Genomic DNA, 19,604 nt, shown 5'->3' with positions numbered 1-19,604 from the left:
TGTATGCAATTTGAATGATAAATTTTATTTTGGTCTCTAAAATTTCACGGGAGTTGTTCTATTTTTTGATTTTATTGAGTATTTCTGTATTTCATGTTTATTACAAGGTACAAGATGAGGTAAATATACACGTCAAAGAAAACAATAAAAGGAAAATATATCCTAGTACATAATTGCCAAAGATTGTATCTTAATAAATGCATAATTGCTCAAAATATGGTAATTAACACTATTCCTCAAACTCAAATTGGTAGAGTAGAGACCATCTTGAATTTGTGAAGAAGCTGAGTGAAGCAAGGAGAATGGAGGGCTTTGGTGAAGATATCGGCTGGTTGGTCAATGGTGGATATGGATTGGAGTTGGAGAGTGTTGCTCTGAAGATAATGACAAACAAAGTGACAATCATTCTTAATGTGCTTTGTTCATTCATGAACGACATCATTGTAGGCGATCTGAATGGCACTGCGATTATCACAATAAAGAATAGTGGGTGATTATTGTAGACCCCCTATATCAGTAAGAAGGCAACAAAGCCATAGTAATTTTAAAGTGGCGTCCGTTAGAGCACGATATTCAAACTCTATGCTGAAGCGAGAAACAACAATTTGTTTCTTGCTGCGCTAGGAGATGAGAGCATCACTTAAATGGAAGCAATGATTAGTGATACATCTTTTATCAGTAAGATCACCTGCCCAATTAGCATCAGAGAACTAGGAAGGACTGAGATGAGAACTGTAATCCATTACCTAGAGTGCCTTTAACATTTCGTAGAATACGAAGGATAGTAGTGAAGTGAATGGTACGGGGAGCAGCCATGAATTGACTAACAATGTGAACTGCATACACAATTTATGGGCAGGTCACAGTTAAGTAAATTAGGCTGCCAACAGGAGTAAGGTGCCATTCAGATCCAATGGTATTGGTGATGTGGCAGAATTAGTGATTCCAGATCGAGTCAAAAGATCAGAGCCATATTTTTCTTAAGATAGGTAGTATCCATTAGGTGAGAAAGAGATCTCAAGACCAAGAAAATAACTAAGGACACCTAAATCTTTCATCTCAAAGTGCTTTCCCATATAATTTTGTAAATCAGATATGGCTTGAGAGTCATCACCTATAATAATCATGTCATATCAATATATAAAAGTAGGAGAACAACACCACGAAATGTCTAGCGAGTAAATAATGCAGAATCGTGAGAGTTGAAAGTAAACCCAAATTGAGTAATAGTGGAATTGAACGTTGCAAACTAAGCTCATAGAGCTTGTATGAGACCATAGAGTGCATGACGAAGTAGACACACTTTCTGAAGGGGCGGAGTAGTACCAGGTGGCGGCTTCATATAAATTTCTTCAAATAGGGTGCCATTAAAAAATGCATTTTTGACATCCATTTGAAGGAGGGGTCATAGTTTTGCAGCTACAATGGCTAAAAGACTACGCACATATGTCATTCGAGCTACTGGAGCAAATGTTTTTTCATAATCAATGCCATATTTTTTAGAATACCCTTTGACCACAAGACGTGCTTTGTAACGTTCAATAGATCCATCAGATCGAGTTTTGATTTTATAAATCCATTTGCAGCCAATAGGTTTTTTTCCAAGAGGTAAGTCAACATAGTCCCAAGTATGATTCTTTTCTAAGGATTGAAGTTCCTCATGCATTGTTTGCTACCATAAGGGATTAGTACTGGCTTCCTTATGAGAGGAAGGTTCAACCAAAGAAATAACAGTGAAAAACAACGTTAATCTTAGAGATAATGGGGTGTTTCTCTTACCCAGGTGGAGCGACGGACAGGTACAGATTCAGGTTCAACACTAGGGGCAAATGGAAAATCCAAAGGCACAAAGATAGAATTTGATCAAGTGATTTCAGAGATGGGAAGAGAATGAAGTGCAGTGTCATGTGGTAATTTAGAAGTGGGGAAGAGATCAGTAAAGAATAGGTGAGGACTAGATAGAAAGACATGTAATGAAGAAAGACTAGAAAAGTTGAGCACGAACATTGTGGATGACTTGAGAAGGAAGGCAGTTAATGACATAAATAGAGGTGAGGACAACCTCTTCCCAAAACTTTTCAGGATAGGAAGCAAAGAGAAGTTGAGCACGAACAAATTCCAGAATTTTCTGGTATTTGCGTTTTGCTCTACCATTTTGCTCGGAGGTGTGAGGACAAGAGCATTGTATTAGAGTGCCTTGTTGGACAAGGAAGGAAAGAAGTTGGGAGTCCTTATAGTCCATTGCATTATCTATGTGAAGAGTTTAAATGGTGCAAGAGAATTGAGTGTGAACTATTTTTGCAAAATCAATGTAGATTTGAGATAAGGAAGAACGATATTTAAGAAAGTAAATCCAAGTAAAACGAGAATAGTCATTAATAAATAAAACAAAGTATCTGCAACCATTGACAGTAGTAGAGGGAGCAAGACCCCAAATGTTAGAATGAACTAGGAAAAATGGTGTATCACATAATGATGTAGAAGTAGTAAATGATAAAATAGGTTATTTTGCAAGTTTGTAATTTAAACAATCAAACGAACTAAATTTGGAGACATTATTCAAAAGTGCCGATAGAAACTAAATTACGAAGTTTATCAGAAGAAGCATGAACAAGGCGAAGGTGACCCTGATATATAGCATTATTAGTGACTGGTGCAGAGATGGGTGGAAACACAAAAGAGTGCTGGAGAGATGTGATCTCAAATAATCATCTCACCTTTCGTTCCAAATCAATCACCTACCCTGTTTGCGGATCCTGAACCTGAAAATCATGAGAAGAAAAGATAATGGTTAGACCGAGATCACATAATTGACCAACATAAGCTAGATTGAATGTTAAATTAGGGACATGATAAGTGTTGGAAAGTTTTATGGTGGGTGTAGTAACAGTGCCAATGTGAGAAATAAATATATGATTACCATCAGTAGAGTATATTGGAGGAAGGGAGTGAACAGGAATAGGAGAGGACAATAAAGAAATATTAGACATCATATGATTACAACAAGTCGAGTCAAGGAACCAAAAAGTACTTGGGGTGACATCAAGAGCAGTAGAGTTGGAAGAGATCACCTGTTTCAGAAAGCCATAAAGATCACTTAATGGGAAACTCGGAGATGTGGTGATGTCAGATGGAGTGGCAGCAGTAACAACAAATGAAGAGCCAAATTTAGAAGAGACCTTGGGTTTATGTGAATGACTAGGAAGGCGGGGTAGGCAAGTAGGATAATTCTCCAAGATATGACCTTGTTAGTGACAATACCTACACTCAATGATAAGACAGCTAGCAAACTTATAGCCACGAAGTTTACAATTTTTGTAAAAGGTGGACTCATTGTAGGTTGAGAAGGAGTGGCTGTAAGAGCGACGTCAGATGATGGAGGGGAGACAATACCAATTCTTTTCTCCTCGAATAAAATTTCCTAAACAGCAGCGTCTAAAGATGGCAGAGGGTTGCGATATAACAGAGCAGCACAAACTGATTCATACTCTAAGTGGAGTTCCATGAGGATTTTTATAAATCGAATATGATCGGGACTGATTTTTGCTTGATCTAACAGAGTCCATATAGGCTAAAGAGTAGCAAGACATTCATTCACAGATTGTCCGATCTCCTGGTTTAGACTAACAAGCCAAGAATGTAGTTGATAATAATGAGCAAGACCAATAGATTGAAAACGTGTGGACAAAATATCCCAAAGTTCTTTTGCAGTATCAAATGCATCAAATTGAGTATGAATAACCAGAATAGAAGTTGACCTAACCAAGAGATGATTTGATGATTTTTGTTATCCCAGTCCTTAAGGCGTTCAATATAATTAACATCCTATGCAGTAGTGTCTTTAATAATAACGATAACTGCTTTTGCATCATCATTTTCAAGAGTCTCATTACTGATGTTCGTCACTTGAGTCACTAGTGGAGAAGTGTTTTTAATAGGTCGGGTGATATCTTCAGTAACAATGGGCCATAACTTTCAACTGATCAAAAAATCTTCATTTGATAAGCTTAAGTGATGTAATTCGAGCCATCAAGAATGTTGCTAATAGAACGAGCAATGTCATTTTTCTCCATCTACACAAAAACACAAATATTGATTAAAGCAGTGCATCTCTGCATTGGATCTTGGAACAGAGCGGTGGAATAGGGGAAGATCGAAACAGATAATGGCAATGAGATCTAGAACAATAGAATTAGAGATCTGGAATGATGGTATCAAAGATCTAGAACGATGAAATCGTATGGCACAAAGTCAGAGGAGAGCTGGAACAACGCGATTTGGATGTGGCTTTTAGAAATGGGTTTCAAGGCGTCAAATGAGAGATATTTGCGGTGGATGGATCTGAAACGTGATCTGGAACAGATATGGCTTCAAGACGTGAGATTCTGAAACGAAAGTGGAAGATATGTTCGATGTTGAAACAAATCTGGAACCAAAGTGGGTTTCTAGATTTTTGGGCAGCGGAAGTATTGGAATGACGTGGGTAGTGAGCAGCGAAAGTGGGTATTGGACGGTATTGGGTTTATAGGTTGTGGATTTGGATCTAGAATGATGTCGAACAAGAGAGGTTTGTGACGGATGACGTCAGAGATGATCGTAAGCAGACGACGGACGGGTTTTCAAGGGACAGCGACAAATTTTCTTGAAAAAAATTGCAGATAAACTCTAATTTAATTTGGGCTATGATACAATGTGATTTTATTGAGTATTTTTGTGTTTCATGTTTATTACTTGGTACAAGATGAGGTAAATATACACATAAAAGAAAGCAATAAAACGGAAATATATCTTAATACATAAATGCTAAGATTGTATCCTAATAAATGCATAATTGCTCAAAATACTGTAATAGTCCTATTTTTCAAAACGTATATTTTAGTTTCTGAATTTTTAAAAAGACTTAACTAAAGTCCATGTTGTTGAAATTCCATTTATTTTTTAACAGAATTGTGATGTGGCTTATCAAACTTTAGATTCATCATATTAATTAAATTGATTAATTGTGGAAATATTTATCTACAAATTCATAGAGTTTATTTTCTACGTAGGGTTGTTATTAATTTTATTTTTTAGCTTTATTTCACATTCTCATAAATGTTATTACAATATGGATTTCTATTTTATTTTTTTTTATTCTACTCGATATCTTATGATTTGCTCTAAGATTTCAAATTTTTTTAAAAATAAAAATGAAGGGTGTGAGTGTTCTGGAAGGAATGCGAGAGAGATGAGTTTTGGAGAAAAAATAACAAAATTAGTTTTTGTGATGGAAAAAAATAGCAATATTTTTTTTGTTATTTATCAATTTAATTAATATAATGAATTTAGAGTATAGTCATTCAAATATTGAAAGTCATCACTTCATTCCATTAAAGAGTTAATTGAATTATAACGGCAATAACCATATAAAGTTTAACGACAATAACCATATAAAGTTTAACAACAATAACCATATAAAGTTTAGGGACTAAAATAGACGTTTTTAAAAGTTTAAGGAGCAAAATAAAACAAGATACAAAGTTTAGGGACCAAAATTAGATCCAAATAGCAAATAATGGCTTCATTTAAGGAATAAAGCTTTTTTTTCTACTAAAAAATATTTTAAACAATTTAGCTATTTAAACGGAAACTTAGGTAAATGTAACAAAACACCAAACTATTTACGGCTCATATAACAAAACTCATAAAGTTAGTCATTTTTTAAATATTTCGGGTTTGCCCTTCCATCATCTTTCTTTTGCGATTTTCTTGGTCCTGCTATTTCTTTCATCGTCTTCCTCTTGTGATTTCGTCTTTCTTCTTTCCTACTTTTTTTCCTGCAATTTCTTTTCATCATCTTTCTTATTTTTCAATTCTTTATTTACATCGTTTAATCTTTCCATCATTTTTCTTCTTTTCCTCTTTTTTTATATCGTATATAAAAAATAGCAAAACCTAAAAGATCGTGTATAAAGAATATTGAAAAAAAAACATTTAGATTGGAGTAGCCAAATGTAAACTATCGTGTGAAAAAATAAACAATCGTGTAAAATAAATAAAAGATTGTGTATAAAAAATCATGAAAAAAAATCAATTAGATTGAAGTAGCCAAATGTAAACGATCGTGTAAAGAAATCTAAACGATCCTGTACCAAGAGAATTAAAAACATCGTGTACCAAATTTTGGAAAAAAAAAAATCCAGATTTGAGTCCCAAATCTAAACGATCCTATAGCCAAATTTAAATGTAACCAAATTAAACGATAGTATAACAAAATTAAACGATGAAATTGAAAAGATAAATTGTAGTCATATCTAAACGATCGCATATAAATTGTAACCATATCTAAACGATCGCGTATCAAACAATAACCAAATTTAAACGATCACAAATATATTACGTGCGCGTTATTGACGGCGTGGTTGACGGAGCATTTTTTGTATTTTTCTGTTTTTGGAATTGTTTTATAGAATGTAAATATTTTGCCGCTTTTCATATTTTTGAAAAGACCCATTATTTAAAACCATTTTTCTTTTCTGGTAAGTTTTCAAAAAATTAAAATTAGAATAAAATAAACAAAGAAAAAAATTATAAATATAACAAAATATCATTAATAGATGTTGATAGATACTAATATATTATTATAATCTAGTATTATTAGATATTGATAGATATCTATAATATTTAATATTGTATTGATAGACTATAAGATTTTGTTATATTTATAAATGTTTTTTATTTTGTTATATATATATATATCAAAGTATAATTTTTTAAAAAATTTGAGATGACTCACAACAATGAGAGGTTTTTTTTAGGAATAATAAAAGACCAATCTATTTATACCATATGGCAAAAGATTACTAAAGATAAATAATCTACTCCAATTGATTTCATTACATAATATAAATATTTTGTCAACTTCTTCGGCATTTATAATTCTCTATAGAAAATAAGAGTTATTAAAATATTATTATCTATCTACATTGGACCATGACATGATAAACACATATAGTAATCTATCTTAGTATATATTTTGATATTCGTAATATTTTCTAGAATGGTGTTATTTAAAATATTTTTTAGAATAATAATAGAATTAAAAAAAAACAAGGGGAAGTTGAATTAATTAATATTCATATTTAATTTAATTTATCCACTAAAAAAAAGGCAATTAAGGCCTAAAAAAGCGGTTATTTTGATAATAAATAGGGAGTGAGTAAGACGTAGTGTGAGAAGCGCGTGGAGCAAGGGAGAAGAATGTCTGAATGGGCACTTCACGGCCACACTCTCTCTCTCTCTCTCTCTCTCTCTCTCTCTCTTTCTCCCTTACTCAAAGCTGCAGAGAAACACTTATGATAATTTCGTAATTTTATTTTTGTTCTCTTAAATTACTCTCTTTTTTCAATTTTTGGATTTTTTTTCTTTTCCATTTCTTTGATTCACATTCTGTTATCATTGTGCCCTAGATCCATGTCTTCCTTCTTCAGGCCCCAGTTCACTCCATAGCCTTTCACACCTCTCTCTCTCTGCATTTTTTTGTTTCTCTCCTGGGAAAACGTGGAACTACTTCAACCCTCATCCCTTTTGCTTCATTATTGCCCCCTTTTGTAAGTTCAGTTTCATGATTTTCTTTCTTGGGTTTTCTTCTCCTCACCTTTTTCGTTGTGGTTTTCTGGGATTTCATTACATTTATCCACTGGGTATGTATTTCCTCTGAATTTTGGTGTTTTAATTCTGGAGATTGCTTTGGTTTTGGAGTTGTGTGGCTATTATAGCTTACTTGGGTTTCACTTGTATTTGGTTTTTAATGCCAATTGTTGTTGACATGAGCTAAGTTGTGGGTGTTTTAGGTTTATTTTCTGGGTTTTTTCTTGTTATGGGAATGTTGGAAGAGGAGGATGTATTATTGCTACTGGATGAATTTGAAGGGTGAATATTGATTCTGAAGTAGATTATTGTTGGGGGTGGTTGTTTTACATCATGGGTTGCGTTTGCTGTAAGCCCTCTGCTATTGAAGATAGCAAGGAAAGTCCAAGGGATAGGGTGTCAAGTAAGACCTCTTCTGACCTGCGGGTTGCAAGACTGACTTCGTCATCGAGGGAAGAAGCTTATCGAGCTAAAGATCAGTATGATGGTAATGATGCGAGAGTGACATTGATTGAAAAGCAGGTGAATGGGTCTGGTCGACTGCCAGGGGAGAATTTTGAGAGGAAGAGGGAGAAGATGGAGCATATGACTGCTCAACATCCTTCAATGGGGAGAATTCCGAAGGCAGCAGAGGGAGACCACATTGCTGCAGGGTGGCCGCCATGGCTGGCTGCAGTTGCAGGAGAGGCAATCAGAGGATGGCTACCCCGACGAGCTGATTCTTTTGAGAAATTGGATAAAGTACGCTCTTTTGGTGAATTGTTTTCTATTTTTTGTTATAGGCCCCCTCCCAACCAACTCACTCACACACTTCTAGAGAAGAAAGTCAGAAAATGGACACTCTGCGTACACACCTCATTTTGAAAAAGTTGGGTATTTCATACTTGATTGAGATTTTTAAGCTTTGGTAAGCCTAATGTGATTTTATTTAGGGTCTTTAATCACTATGTTCTCGCCACACCTTTTAGTGAGTATACTGTGGCCTTGGAAGATTTGTTTCTAATTTTTGTTAAAACTAAAAGTGATGTCTCTAATTGAGCAGGACATGGTTTATCTCGAGTTGTAGAATGATTTAGACGTTAGGGTGGCATTTTTGTGAAGGAATATAGTCAGTACTCCACCAGTGTTTTCTTATAAAAAGAAAAAGAAAAAAAAAAGGAGAGATTTACAAGGTGATCCAACTTGCCTTTTATTGGAGGCTGGAGATGCCCCTCACATTCTTGTAGTTTAACTTTTCCCTTTTATTCATTCCTTATACTATTACCGGTGAAGATTACTCAGAATTGAGTGTGATATTACTTGGATGATAGTAATAGTAACAATGCTTTGTTTTAAATTATTGATGTTAAAATGGGTACCCATGCAGATTGGCCAAGGGACTTATAGTAATGTATATAGGGCTCGGGATCTTGACCAAAAGAAAATTGTTGCTTTGAAGAAAGTAAGGTTTGACAATCTGGAACCTGAGAGCGTTCGCTTTATGGCTAGGGAAATTCACATATTGCGTAGACTTGATCATCCAAATGTAATAAAGTTGGAGGGTCTAGTTACATCTCGGATGTCTTGCAGCCTCTATCTTGTTTTTGAGTACATGGAACATGACCTGGCAGGACTTGCATCACACCCTGGTGTGAAGTTTACAGAGGCGCAGGTAACTGCAGGCTTTTATTCCTATATCATTTATCAATATCAAGGTCTTTGATCCTAGAAGATTAATCATTTTAAGACACTACATTTGCATACTCTTATTTCATTTAATAATTCTGAATCAGAAGTTCATTTCATCTTGGGGCAGGTTAAATGTTACATGCAGCAACTTTTATGTGGACTTGATCATTGTCACAGTCATGGAGTTCTACATCGTGATATAAAGGGTTCCAACCTTTTAATTGACAATCATGGTGTCTTGAAAATTGCAGACTTTGGTCTAGCAAGCTTTTTTGATATCCATCAAAATCAGCCTCTGACTAGTCGGGTTGTAACTCTTTGGTATCGACCACCTGAGCTTTTACTTGGTGCCACTTATTACGGTACAGCTGTAGATTTGTGGAGTACTGGCTGCATACTTGCTGAATTGTATGCTGGGAAGCCCATTATGCCAGGAAGAACGGAGGTATATTATTTTTAATCTTTGCCGATACTTTTAATTCAATATTCATGTCTGGTCCTGGCTTTATGATAGAATGTAGTTAAGTCCATAGAAGTATCTAACAATTATATGCAAATTGCAAACAATCTATAAGCTCTTTTGTTTTGTATCTTCCTGTCAAATCCCATTCAAGCAAGATTTGAACGTTGTAATTTGTGACAAATTGTTTGTCATCAACTCATTATTAAGTTCAATGCTGAAGTTTTTATTCTTAGCTTCAGCTTGTGGTAGGATATATCAGCATCTTTTCTAACTACCTCTTGTTTGTTGTTACCATGATGGTATTTAAATATTGTTACTTCTCAAGCATTTGTGCTTTTTATTGTCATAAAACGTACAAATTAGAAGCTGTGCGCTTCTTTATCTGTCTGTCTCATGTTTGCTAGTGTGGGTTTGCTTTATTATGTTTGTTGAGATCGAGTATCAAAACTTGATTTATATCGTGTAGGTGGAACAGCTACATAAAATATTTAAACTCTGTGGCTCTCCTTCGGAGGATTATTGGAGGAAATCAAGGTTGCCTCATGCAACGATATTTAAGCCCCAACAACCATATAGACGTTGTGTTGCAGACACATTTAAGGATTTTCCTGCACCTGCTTTAGCTCTCATTGAGACCTTGCTCTCTATAGATCCTGCAGATCGTGGCTCTGCTGCTCTCGCCCTTAAAAGTGAAGTATGTTCTGTTGGGTGATATAATTATTTCTTATAGGACTGTCATAATAATAGAGTATCCAGTCTTATCACGTACATTACTTATGCCTTTGTGTATACTCCTCCCCATATTTATCTGTGTCCAGGCATTTTTGAAGTCATTGTAGACTATAGATTATATTTTATTAAATCGACTTGCGTAGATCTTTTTTGAGGGTGGCCTAGTGGTATGGAGTTGGAATGTTTGGAGTTATTATAGTCCATTGGTTCAAGCCCTTGCTCAAAATTTAATGACAAACCTTGTTGCCTTCTGGAGCTCACCTTAAGTTGGCAACACATCTCTGCAGATTACTTAGGGAAGCCATGATCACGATCTAATTGCTAGGAATGGTGCTCCTGTCACTTGGTTTAAAGTATTTAAAAACGAAAGAAATAGAAGTTGTGGAGATCAATTTCACCAGAAGAATCTTTAGTTTACGACTCATATGGTTTTATTTCTAGCATAAAAACTCCATTTTTTTTGGGTGTAATAGCCTATCATTTTTCTTCCTCTATGAGTACATTTTTTGTGAAGCTTAATTCCACCAGTATTTTTGGAATGTTTTTTTTTTTTTTTTTTGTTATTTTGATTTAGTAACGACAATTTGTTTATGTTATGACTAATTTGGATTGTTCATTTCAGTTTTTTTCAACAAAGCCACTACCTTGTGATCCTTCAAGCTTGCCAAAGTATCCTCCAAGCAAAGAATTTGATGCCAAAATAAGGGATGAGGAAGCTAGAAGGTATTTGATATACTGCAACAATATATCAAAATCTACCATTTATTTTTTCTTGGATGAGGAAGAAAGTTACTTGCCTCACAGAAATCTGACCAGAATTAAATTTATGCTTGATATTGTTGATGCATCTTTTGGGAAATATAAAGCTTAGTGTCTACTTTCAAAATCACCTAAGATACACATAGTTTTATTATTTTTTTTTTTTTTGACAAACGGGAATTGAGCTTTGCCTCCCCCATAAGCAAATAAAATGATTCAGGGTCATTATTTTAGAATAACTTCTTGGAGAGTGAAATTTAGAGTGATCTTTGAAAAATATATTTTTGTATAGCCATTGGACAACCCGCCTGATCCTACAACATTTGGGTGACAAGAAAACTCGTAGGAAATTAATTCCTAGGTAGGTGACCACCATGGATTGAACCCATGATCTCTTAGATATTGAGGCTATGTCTCCCTTTTTATCACTAAGCCAACGCAGGATGGTTTTGTTTGAAAAATATATTTGGTTCTTAAAAGTTATTTTTTTGGAACTTAGTCCAATCATACTTACCCATAGATGTTACTTTTTAAACATCACACGAGGACACTGGTACTAGTAGGGAGATGACGTTAAACCGAACATAGACTTGGTGGTTAAACATCACCGGAAAATATTAGATACTGATACTAATAGGGATGCAAAACCGGTGGTTTGGTTTTAGTAATGGTCAATTCATTTTTTGGAATTTTTCGACTTTGATTGGTTTTGGGATATACCTGAACCAACCCACGTCCACCTTACTTTCTCTTTTGGCTGAGGAATATCAAGTTCCTTCGTAAAACCTCAGTGGTTAATAGTTTGGGTTTTTATTTACCATGTTTTGGGTTCTATATACTTGGAATAAGTTAAAATCAAAGGATTACTTTTGATTAACACCAACCTGTAGGCTGGAGTATTATCAATCTATTTCGGCTGGTAGATCGTAATTTGTGATATTTGTACCCAGTCATCCCTGAACTGCCTTTTTCCTATCTGTTGTGCTTAACTGGACTCATACGATGAGATCAATTACATGGTTTCTGAATAACTTCCCACGATTAATTTGGTAGACAAGGAGCAGTAGGAAGCAAGGGACACCGGCTTGACTTGCAACGAAAAGATAGGGATTCTCGAGCCGTCCCTGCACCTGATGCCAATGCTGAATTAGCCTCATCAATGCAGGTAACTTTCTGTTAAATTTTAATCCCAACCATGTCAAAGAGGGGTTGCTATTTGCTAGTCCTTCCCTATGTGTGTGCTATGCATATTTTCATTACGTATTCATCCTTCCATCAAACTAATCTTTTCTTCAATTCCCAATCATTGATTCTGATTTCTTCCTCTAGTTAGAAAAATGCATAATTCAAATTCTGTCTAACCACTCTATTATTTTATTGCTCATTTCAGAAAAGACAAGGCCTGTCCAGTTCAAAGAGCCGGAGTGAGAAGTTTAACCCACATCCAGAAGAAGCTTCTGGCTTTCCAATTGATCCACCTAGACCTTCACAAGGAGCAGAAAGAATGGATTCTCAGGTGCGTCATCCTAAGAAAGCCTCACATTCAGGGCCACTTGCTCAGCGGGCTGCTTGGGCGAAAGCTAATAGGAACCCAGATGAACCTCCCAAAATTTCAACCGGGACCGAAACTTTTGCAACTTCAGGACTAGTAGCAGCTAGAAGAAGTATGCTGGCTGAAGATTGTAGGGAAAAATCTGATTCTTCACAAGGAGAGGTTCAAAAGCTAATTGGTAGGTTTCCCGGTTCCTTCAAAGAAACCTCAGAGTCGTCAATGCTACCGGACCAGAAGTTCTCAAATCACAGTATTGCAGGCTCACACGATAAAGAGAGGAGCAGCACTAAAGACCCTATAGTTGTAAGTATGCAAATACCATTTTACCGTGTTTTTAAGTTCATTTTTCTTGTATTGCCACAGTATCAGCCAGTAAAGCTGATCCATTTGCTCTTACCATCGTTTCTGAGTGTCTGTTTATGTGTTTATACTACTAATACGACAGGTGGGTTATGGCTCGAAGGGTCATAAGATTCATTATTCTGGTCCATTACTGGTTCCTTCCGGTAACATGGACCAAATGTTGAAGGACCACGACCGCCATATCCAAGAAGCAGTAAGACGAGCTCGGCTTGACAAGGCTAAGGTAAGGAAGATTCAAGCTGACGGGAAACAGGTGTCGACAAATTCATTATTCGTCTCAGGTCGTTAAGCAGGGAGTTGGGTAGATACAGAAAGACCGCAAATGTTAGAGTTCATTGTTAGGCGAGCAGGAATTACTCCAGAAATGTGATGGAATGATTGGCTGGTGGTTCTGTTGTACAGGGAAGTCATCCAGTGAATATCGGGTTGCGGCTATATTTAGCTCTAGTTTATATTTTTTTTTTACGACGAAAAAAGGGGGTAAATGTTCCTCTCCTCTCGCACGCGTGCGTAAGGTAACACGTGTAACTTGGTTGCAAATTATGTAGGCTCTAAATATTTTGGCCATTCTTGTAGAGAATTTGTATTTCAATATTGGCCTTAGGGTGTATAGTTCAAGTGAATATGACATTGTTTTGCTTCATTGTCAAGAGAATTTGTTGGACCAAAGATATTTGACTACTACATCTTCTTATTATTGGGCAGGCAGGCCCTATTACCATTTCAAACTTTCCTTTCTGTCCATCTTCTTGTTGTTTGGTTTAATTAAATGTTCAAAGAAGACTTTCTTTTTTAGTTTAATTTCATTTGGGTCTTGCGTACAGATTACAGTCGCCATTTGCCTAGGATGGATGAATTTACAATCAATTGTTTTTCAATCTCAATTCACAGAAAAAAGAAAAGGGGGGAAAATTGTGGTTGGTCTTATGAAGTTGGCTAAGATGCTAATGGGACAAAATATTGTTGTCAATTAATTTATGGGTTGGTAGTTAGGGTGTTCAATCATGTGTTTTTTCTTCTTTCTTTCTTTTTGAGTGGTTTAAGGCTTCTATTGAGACCATTTCAGCAAGTTCATTTGAGTTGAGTGTCTTGTTTTTGTTTTTCTATAAACTACTTTGGTTGAGTTCGTGTTTTATTATACCTTGATCTCGAATCGTAAGGTTTTTTATGAGGAAATATTTACATATGTAATTTCTTTATTAGTGTCTAAGAATATCGTTGATTTCATGATTTCAGTTAATGTATTAATTCAAATTCTTTTCAAATTTCTTCGTGGGCAAAAAATCTAGTTGAATTATTTTATGTCGGTATCACTTTTGTTGCTCATTGGACTATATTTGGATTTAGAGGTAGGTGTCATAAAAGTTCATATGTGGTAATTCCTCGTCAACTTTGGAATCATTTGCTCAATTTCAAAACAAATTTAGAATGATAAATAAAAGGGAAAAAAAAAGTCAAAGTTAACCCCACCTTTGTCCCTTGGAGTTATGATGTTCACCAGTAATTTTTATGACAAATTGTAGTGAGTGGACTAAGATATATTCCAAATTTGAAGTCAACACTATCATAATAATAACCATAATCTGCCTGATCTCCATTTTTATCCTTTTAGATTGGTCAGAACTCAGAGATGTTTTAGGCCAATTTCAATTCTACAAAATGACGTCCACAAGGAATTCATCAATTATTTATAAACATGACCTTTTTTTTTTTTTTTTTTTTTTTGTTAGTTGAATAGGTCAAATTTGATTTACTTTTACTGTTTCATCAATAAATTTTCCTAACAAACATCCTGTTTGTCTGTTTGTATTATATATGTATTTTAAGGAAAAAGAAACCTCACAATTTGTTGAAAGAAAAAGAAAATTTCATTCCAAAAATTCATTTATATACACAACTAGTTCAAGTATTATGTATTTTGAAAAAATCAAGATAAACTACTTACAAATAAAGCAATCCATGTTCATACCTCTATAAGATAATCAATGTTTTAATATTGCAACTAATCTTTCTGCCAACGTGTAACCATTTATCAATTTGAATATAGCTTGGTGCACGGCCAGGCGATCGCTATGACTTGTAATCGTCGAACTAAAAAAAAACTTGTGACAAATTTGACACAAAAGGTGAAAAATAAGCAAATGACCATATAAAGTGTTTGAGGTTTTATTTATTCCATTCGTTTGAACTGCTACAAGACTTGGACTTCATGGAGGAATGCATATCTAAATAAGCTCCAAATGAGAAATGAAAGAAAAACAAAAGCATATACTATAAAAGGGATATTATAAAAGGGAAAGAAAAAAAAGATGCAGCAGCATGTATAGAAATATTGTGGGATAAAGGTTTTACATAAATAATAGATCTCAACTATAACTTGTGGTTTTATCAAAGCTCCAATGATCCCAACCTGTGGAAAGATGCATTTAAGCTAATATTGGAACTAACCTTCTTTAGTTTATCATGCTGTTGTAGCAATGGTTCGTATAATGTTGCTGTGCATTTCAACAAAGCACTGTTGTATGAGTTGATGGGATGAACCCGGGATTTTGCTTTCTCCTCCTACGCTTCCGCCTTCTCGAATTGTTCGTTTGAGTTCTACTGCAACAAACTTGTACAAAATTCATTTACACTGGTTTACCCCGGATCTAGCTGCCAAAATTAGTCTAGTTATAAGACGGTGAAGCCGTTGAGCTCCTTCGCCTGGTTTGATTTTCATCAGGTTACCGACTGTGGAACACTTGGGGTGGCCTGCACACCAACCACCAGGAGTGAAGTCCCCTTTTTTCCGATGAAGCAAATCCCTGTCGATCAGATCTAACACGGGGTCATCTTGTTTGAACTTACGAGCAAAGGCAGCATTGCTCGCGATCATTCTGCCTGTGTCGTTAAGAGAAAGCGTATGTGGATGCTGTTTGGGGGGATTGTCCCAAGAGATGTAGTGTAAGTCGTGGTTCACAGCTGTAGTAGCAAACTCGGGCACGTTGCATATAACAGTGTGAAAATAACCTTCGGGAGAGGAGACGAAATTACTGTAGTACATGAGAAGGGTCCTAGGAAGATTATCCCAACCCCAAATGAAATATTCCACAAACTCACGAGACAGAACCATCCACGCTGAACCTGCAGAAGATAGTGATGTTATTTGATCCACCCCACAAAACCAAATCTACTCAACTACTCGATGAGAAAAGAAAGAGTCCTTGTCCTACTACGGAAAAAAATTGGTTCAAACTCCACTGCAAATCTATGATTCCAATGCATTCAAACATCATAATATCTCGTAGTTATTAACACAAAAAAACTTAAATCTTCAATCCCTTGGAAGATGATTATTTCAGGCAGATATATGATGAAAAACAAAGATAACTGCAAGTAAAATGAATAGAGATTTATAAAGGAACACGAACCAGTAAACAATTTAAATGCTGTTGGCAAAGCTCGTGAAGGATTGACGTTGAAAATATCTGATTTGGTCATCAAATATAGACCAGGATCTACAATCAATGGCATCGCTCGCTTGTCCCTGTAAATACAATCAAGTGAGTAAATATAAGTAATACAATATCGACAAGTATGAGAAGAGATGAGAGAATGGTCTACTAACTCTTTCCACCCCAACTGGCTTGTGTGCTCAATAAAATTGAGGTTTCGATCTAAATTTGTGAACGTAAAAAGAAGATCTGCAACGTAAGACCAATGAAAGTTGTAACAAACGAAATAAACTGAATACAAATTAACAAGTTAAAATGACATGTACAAACCATCTTGAGTCACAAGAGGATAATCAGAAGCACTGAGGTTGATAAACCAATCCCATTCCTTACTCCTCTTAAGAAGAATGGCACAGGCATGAAGAGTATTAGCAACCATGGTAGGTCCCCTGTAGGTAACCATATTGGCCTTGCTGATCATGAAAACATTCTTAACTTCGGCAAAAAGTGACTCGTTTCCCACTCGCGAAGCCAATTCCAATCGCTCCTCTGCTGGTGACTCGAGGTCCAAGTGGACAACATAATGATTCAAAGGGTGATACAACGCTTTAAGGATTCTCCATAGCTTTTCCAAATCACCTTTCGACCCAGAAATCAAATAAGCAAAGCGAGGGATTGTTGGTCCCGCAGGAGATGAAGGTTGTGCAATCTTCGATTCAGCAAAAACAGCACTTGTGTTGTCCATAGTCATTCGACCGGGAAAGATTGCAAAAAGCGAGTTGATTGTGTAAAGTGAAGAGACGAGACCCATGTTGAAGAAGGTGACGAGAAGGAATATGCATATGAGAGAGCTTATCACAAGAGGAAACAGCCATTTCCTCTCCAAGTTCAAGGACCCCATCACAAGATCTTATCATGGGTTGATTTCAACTCCAGTTTCTATTAACCATTTCTAGCCGGCAGGGTCTTGGCGATTTCCCAATATTTTGATAAGATCAAGGCACCAAATAACAACCCCAAGCTGTTCAAATTCGGACCAAGACCCTTAAGAAATAAAACAAATGCACCAAATCAATAATATATATACTTCACACAAGGTTGATGAATACAACAAATATATAATAAATATATAACAAACACCCAAGTCCGCAAATTTTATATTAGTTTTCAGTGAACAACGACCTCAAGCTTTGCGTGAACTACTAGCTCATGTATTTTAAAAGGAAAAAAGAACAAAACCCAGAATTGTAAACCAAAATTTAGATAAGAATCAGAAATTTACTGCATATATCAAAATCAAATAGATAAGAACAGCTTAAAGAAGCACAAAAGAATTGGAAACAAAATTAACTGCATCCACATTTCAATGATGGAAAGCTAAATGTACAGATCACTAGACAAATCAAATGGTGATATTAAGACAAAATAGAAATCAAGCAGAAACCCTAATCTCTACGTTCCAAATCAGGGAATTAAGTTAATGAAAAGATTGAAAATAACTTGTTCATTAATGAGGAAGCCATAGAACACTAAAAAAAAACCAAATGCCATAAGAATCGTCCAAAATAAGAGCAACCCAAATGAGTAGATCCTCAAATCATTCAACAGAAACCAAACATCAAAAAAATTGAAAGAAGCCCATTAAAGAAAACCAATAGGATGATATGATGAAGAAACAAACAAATTCCTTAATACCCACCAAGGGAAAATCTCAGGGGAAGACGAAATAGCAATACCCAGAAGAGAAAAAAAAATAAAAATGAGGGAAAAACTGACCACAGCAACAGAAGAAATGAAATGGGGTCAGGAGAATACGTACAACACAAGGAAGAAACAGCGAGAAACGCAAGAAGAATGAGAGGGATAAAAAGAGAGAAAAGGAAAAGGAAGTACAAAAGAGAAACCTGCCGTTCTTGAGCAATGGCGTTGGTGCAAGGTGAAAACAAAGTGGAATTATAAATAATAAAGGAAGGAGTTAAGGAATGGGGGATTTAGAGCGATTGAGATTGTTGGAAATGGGGGAAGAGCCTTTTTTTTGGGCAAAAGGGGGAAGGAGAAGGACGAGTGTTTATATCATAGAAATGAGAGAGAGAGAGAGAGAGAGAGAGAGAGAAAGGGAAAACGAAAAAAAAAAAAAGGTCTTTGGTTCTTTGGGGTTTGGATTTCTTGCAGCTAAGTTTGGGAATTTCCATTGGTTTTTGCCTAATTCTCCATTTCTTTTTTCTCCCATGAATGTGAATTCAACTTATCTTATAAGCTTTTCTTCATTTCAATTTTTTCAACAATCGTGGAATATTGTTCTGTCTCTAAAACCTTTTTGTTGAAAAACTATTTCTTTACCCTTCTTTGTCCATCCTATCATTACTATTTTGGTCTACCTATATTATTGAAAAATTATTTCAAATCACCAAATAATTTAACAAAATTTCAAATTAATAATATGATTAATGTTTAAGAGGATGATAAAATGAACAAAAGTTTTAAATACAGTAAAAAAAAAAACTGAATTTTTGAATTTTTATAGACCATAATGAATCTATTACACAAATATGTGAACAAAATTACATCGTTTAGCTCCTTGCATTTTCAAAACATTACTTTTGGTTACAATACTTCAAATTTCGAACTTATCTTACTTACAACATTACCCATTTTCATATATTTTCATCTCATCATTCCTTTTATTACTATTATTATTTCTAAGAACAACATTGATTAATTTTTCAAAGTAGAACCAAAATATACGGTAGTAAAAGAATATAAGGAAAAAGCTGAAAATTTGAAAATATATAAATTAAAATGGAAAAAAAAAATAAGTACATACAAAAATGGATGTAATATTTAAATTACGGGTATAATTTTTTACTCCAAAGTTTAGTATAGTTTTATTTTATTCTTTCTAAGTAAGGTTGTAATAAAGTTTTAAGTTTGTCGCGTGAAAAAAGGGTTTTGAATTTGATGTTCAAAAGGTAAAATTTAAGTTGGAGATTAACATTAGCATTAT

General features: G+C 35.1%; 2 protein-coding genes across 6 annotated transcripts; one reads left to right on the top strand and one right to left on the bottom strand.

The window, feature by feature from the left end:
- Window positions 1–7,308: 7,308 nt before the first annotated feature.
- LOC103496081 (probable serine/threonine-protein kinase At1g54610) lies at window positions 7,309–13,894 on the top strand. 2 transcript variants are annotated; one of them, XM_017046426.2, is made up of 9 exons: window positions 7,309–7,589; window positions 7,833–8,370; window positions 8,996–9,280; window positions 9,425–9,742; window positions 10,227–10,454; window positions 11,115–11,215; window positions 12,305–12,416; window positions 12,642–13,106; window positions 13,249–13,894. In XM_017046426.2, the coding sequence occupies exons 2-9, from the start codon at window positions 7,963–7,965 to the stop codon at window positions 13,453–13,455; spliced, it is 2,124 nt and encodes a 707-aa protein (XP_016901915.1). In that variant the 5' UTR covers window positions 7,309–7,589; window positions 7,833–7,962; the 3' UTR covers window positions 13,456–13,894. The 2 variants fall into 2 exon arrangements, with proteins under 2 accessions (XP_016901915.1, XP_050942870.1); XM_051086913.1 differs by having other exon boundaries at window positions 7,309–7,682.
- A 1,414-nt stretch (window positions 13,895–15,308) lies between these two features.
- On the bottom strand, window positions 15,309–18,879 carry LOC103496080 (beta-glucuronosyltransferase GlcAT14B-like). 4 transcript variants are annotated; one of them, XM_008457807.3, is made up of 5 exons: window positions 18,505–18,879; window positions 16,931–17,644; window positions 16,774–16,849; window positions 16,577–16,692; window positions 15,309–16,289 (listed from the first exon to the last, which is right to left on the bottom strand). In XM_008457807.3, the coding sequence occupies exons 2-5, from the start codon at window positions 17,499–17,501 to the stop codon at window positions 15,790–15,792; spliced, it is 1,263 nt and encodes a 420-aa protein (XP_008456029.1). In that variant the 5' UTR covers window positions 17,502–17,644; window positions 18,505–18,879; the 3' UTR covers window positions 15,309–15,789. The 4 variants fall into 4 exon arrangements, with proteins under 4 accessions (XP_008456029.1, XP_050942868.1, XP_050942869.1 ...); XM_051086911.1 differs by having other exon boundaries at window positions 18,300–18,783; XM_051086912.1 differs by having other exon boundaries at window positions 18,420–18,783.
- Window positions 18,880–19,604: the final 725 nt, after the last annotated feature.

Source organism: Cucumis melo, chromosome 6 (assembly GCF_025177605.1).
Source record: "Cucumis melo cultivar AY chromosome 6, USDA_Cmelo_AY_1.0, whole genome shotgun sequence".
Classification (NCBI taxonomy): Eukaryota; Viridiplantae; Streptophyta; class Magnoliopsida; order Cucurbitales; family Cucurbitaceae; genus Cucumis; species Cucumis melo.
The sequence above is the reverse complement of the archived record's forward strand: the minus strand, read 5'-3'. Positions and strand labels throughout refer to the sequence as shown.

Bases quoted from the DNA above. Each gene is read 5' to 3' on its own strand.
- LOC103496080 (XM_008457807.3), bottom strand. From the start codon at position 17,501: ATGGGGTCCTTGAACTTGGAGAGGAAATGGCTGTTTCCTCTTGTGATA. The intron at 16,850-16,930 runs GTTTGTACATGT...CTTACGTTGCAG, and splicing joins TCCTCTTGTGACTCAAGATG to ATCTTCTTTTTACGTTCACA. The intron at 16,693-16,773 runs GTTAGTAGACCA...TTGTATTTACAG, and splicing joins AGCCAGTTGGGGTGGAAAGA to GGACAAGCGAGCGATGCCAT.
- LOC103496081 (XM_017046426.2), top strand. From the start codon at position 7,963: ATGGGTTGCGTTTGCTGTAAGCCCTCTGCTATTGAAGATAGCAAGGAA. The intron at 11,216-12,304 runs GTATTTGATATA...TTAATTTGGTAG, and splicing joins AGGGATGAGGAAGCTAGAAG to ACAAGGAGCAGTAGGAAGCA. The intron at 13,107-13,248 runs GTAAGTATGCAA...CTAATACGACAG, and splicing joins GCACTAAAGACCCTATAGTT to GTGGGTTATGGCTCGAAGGG.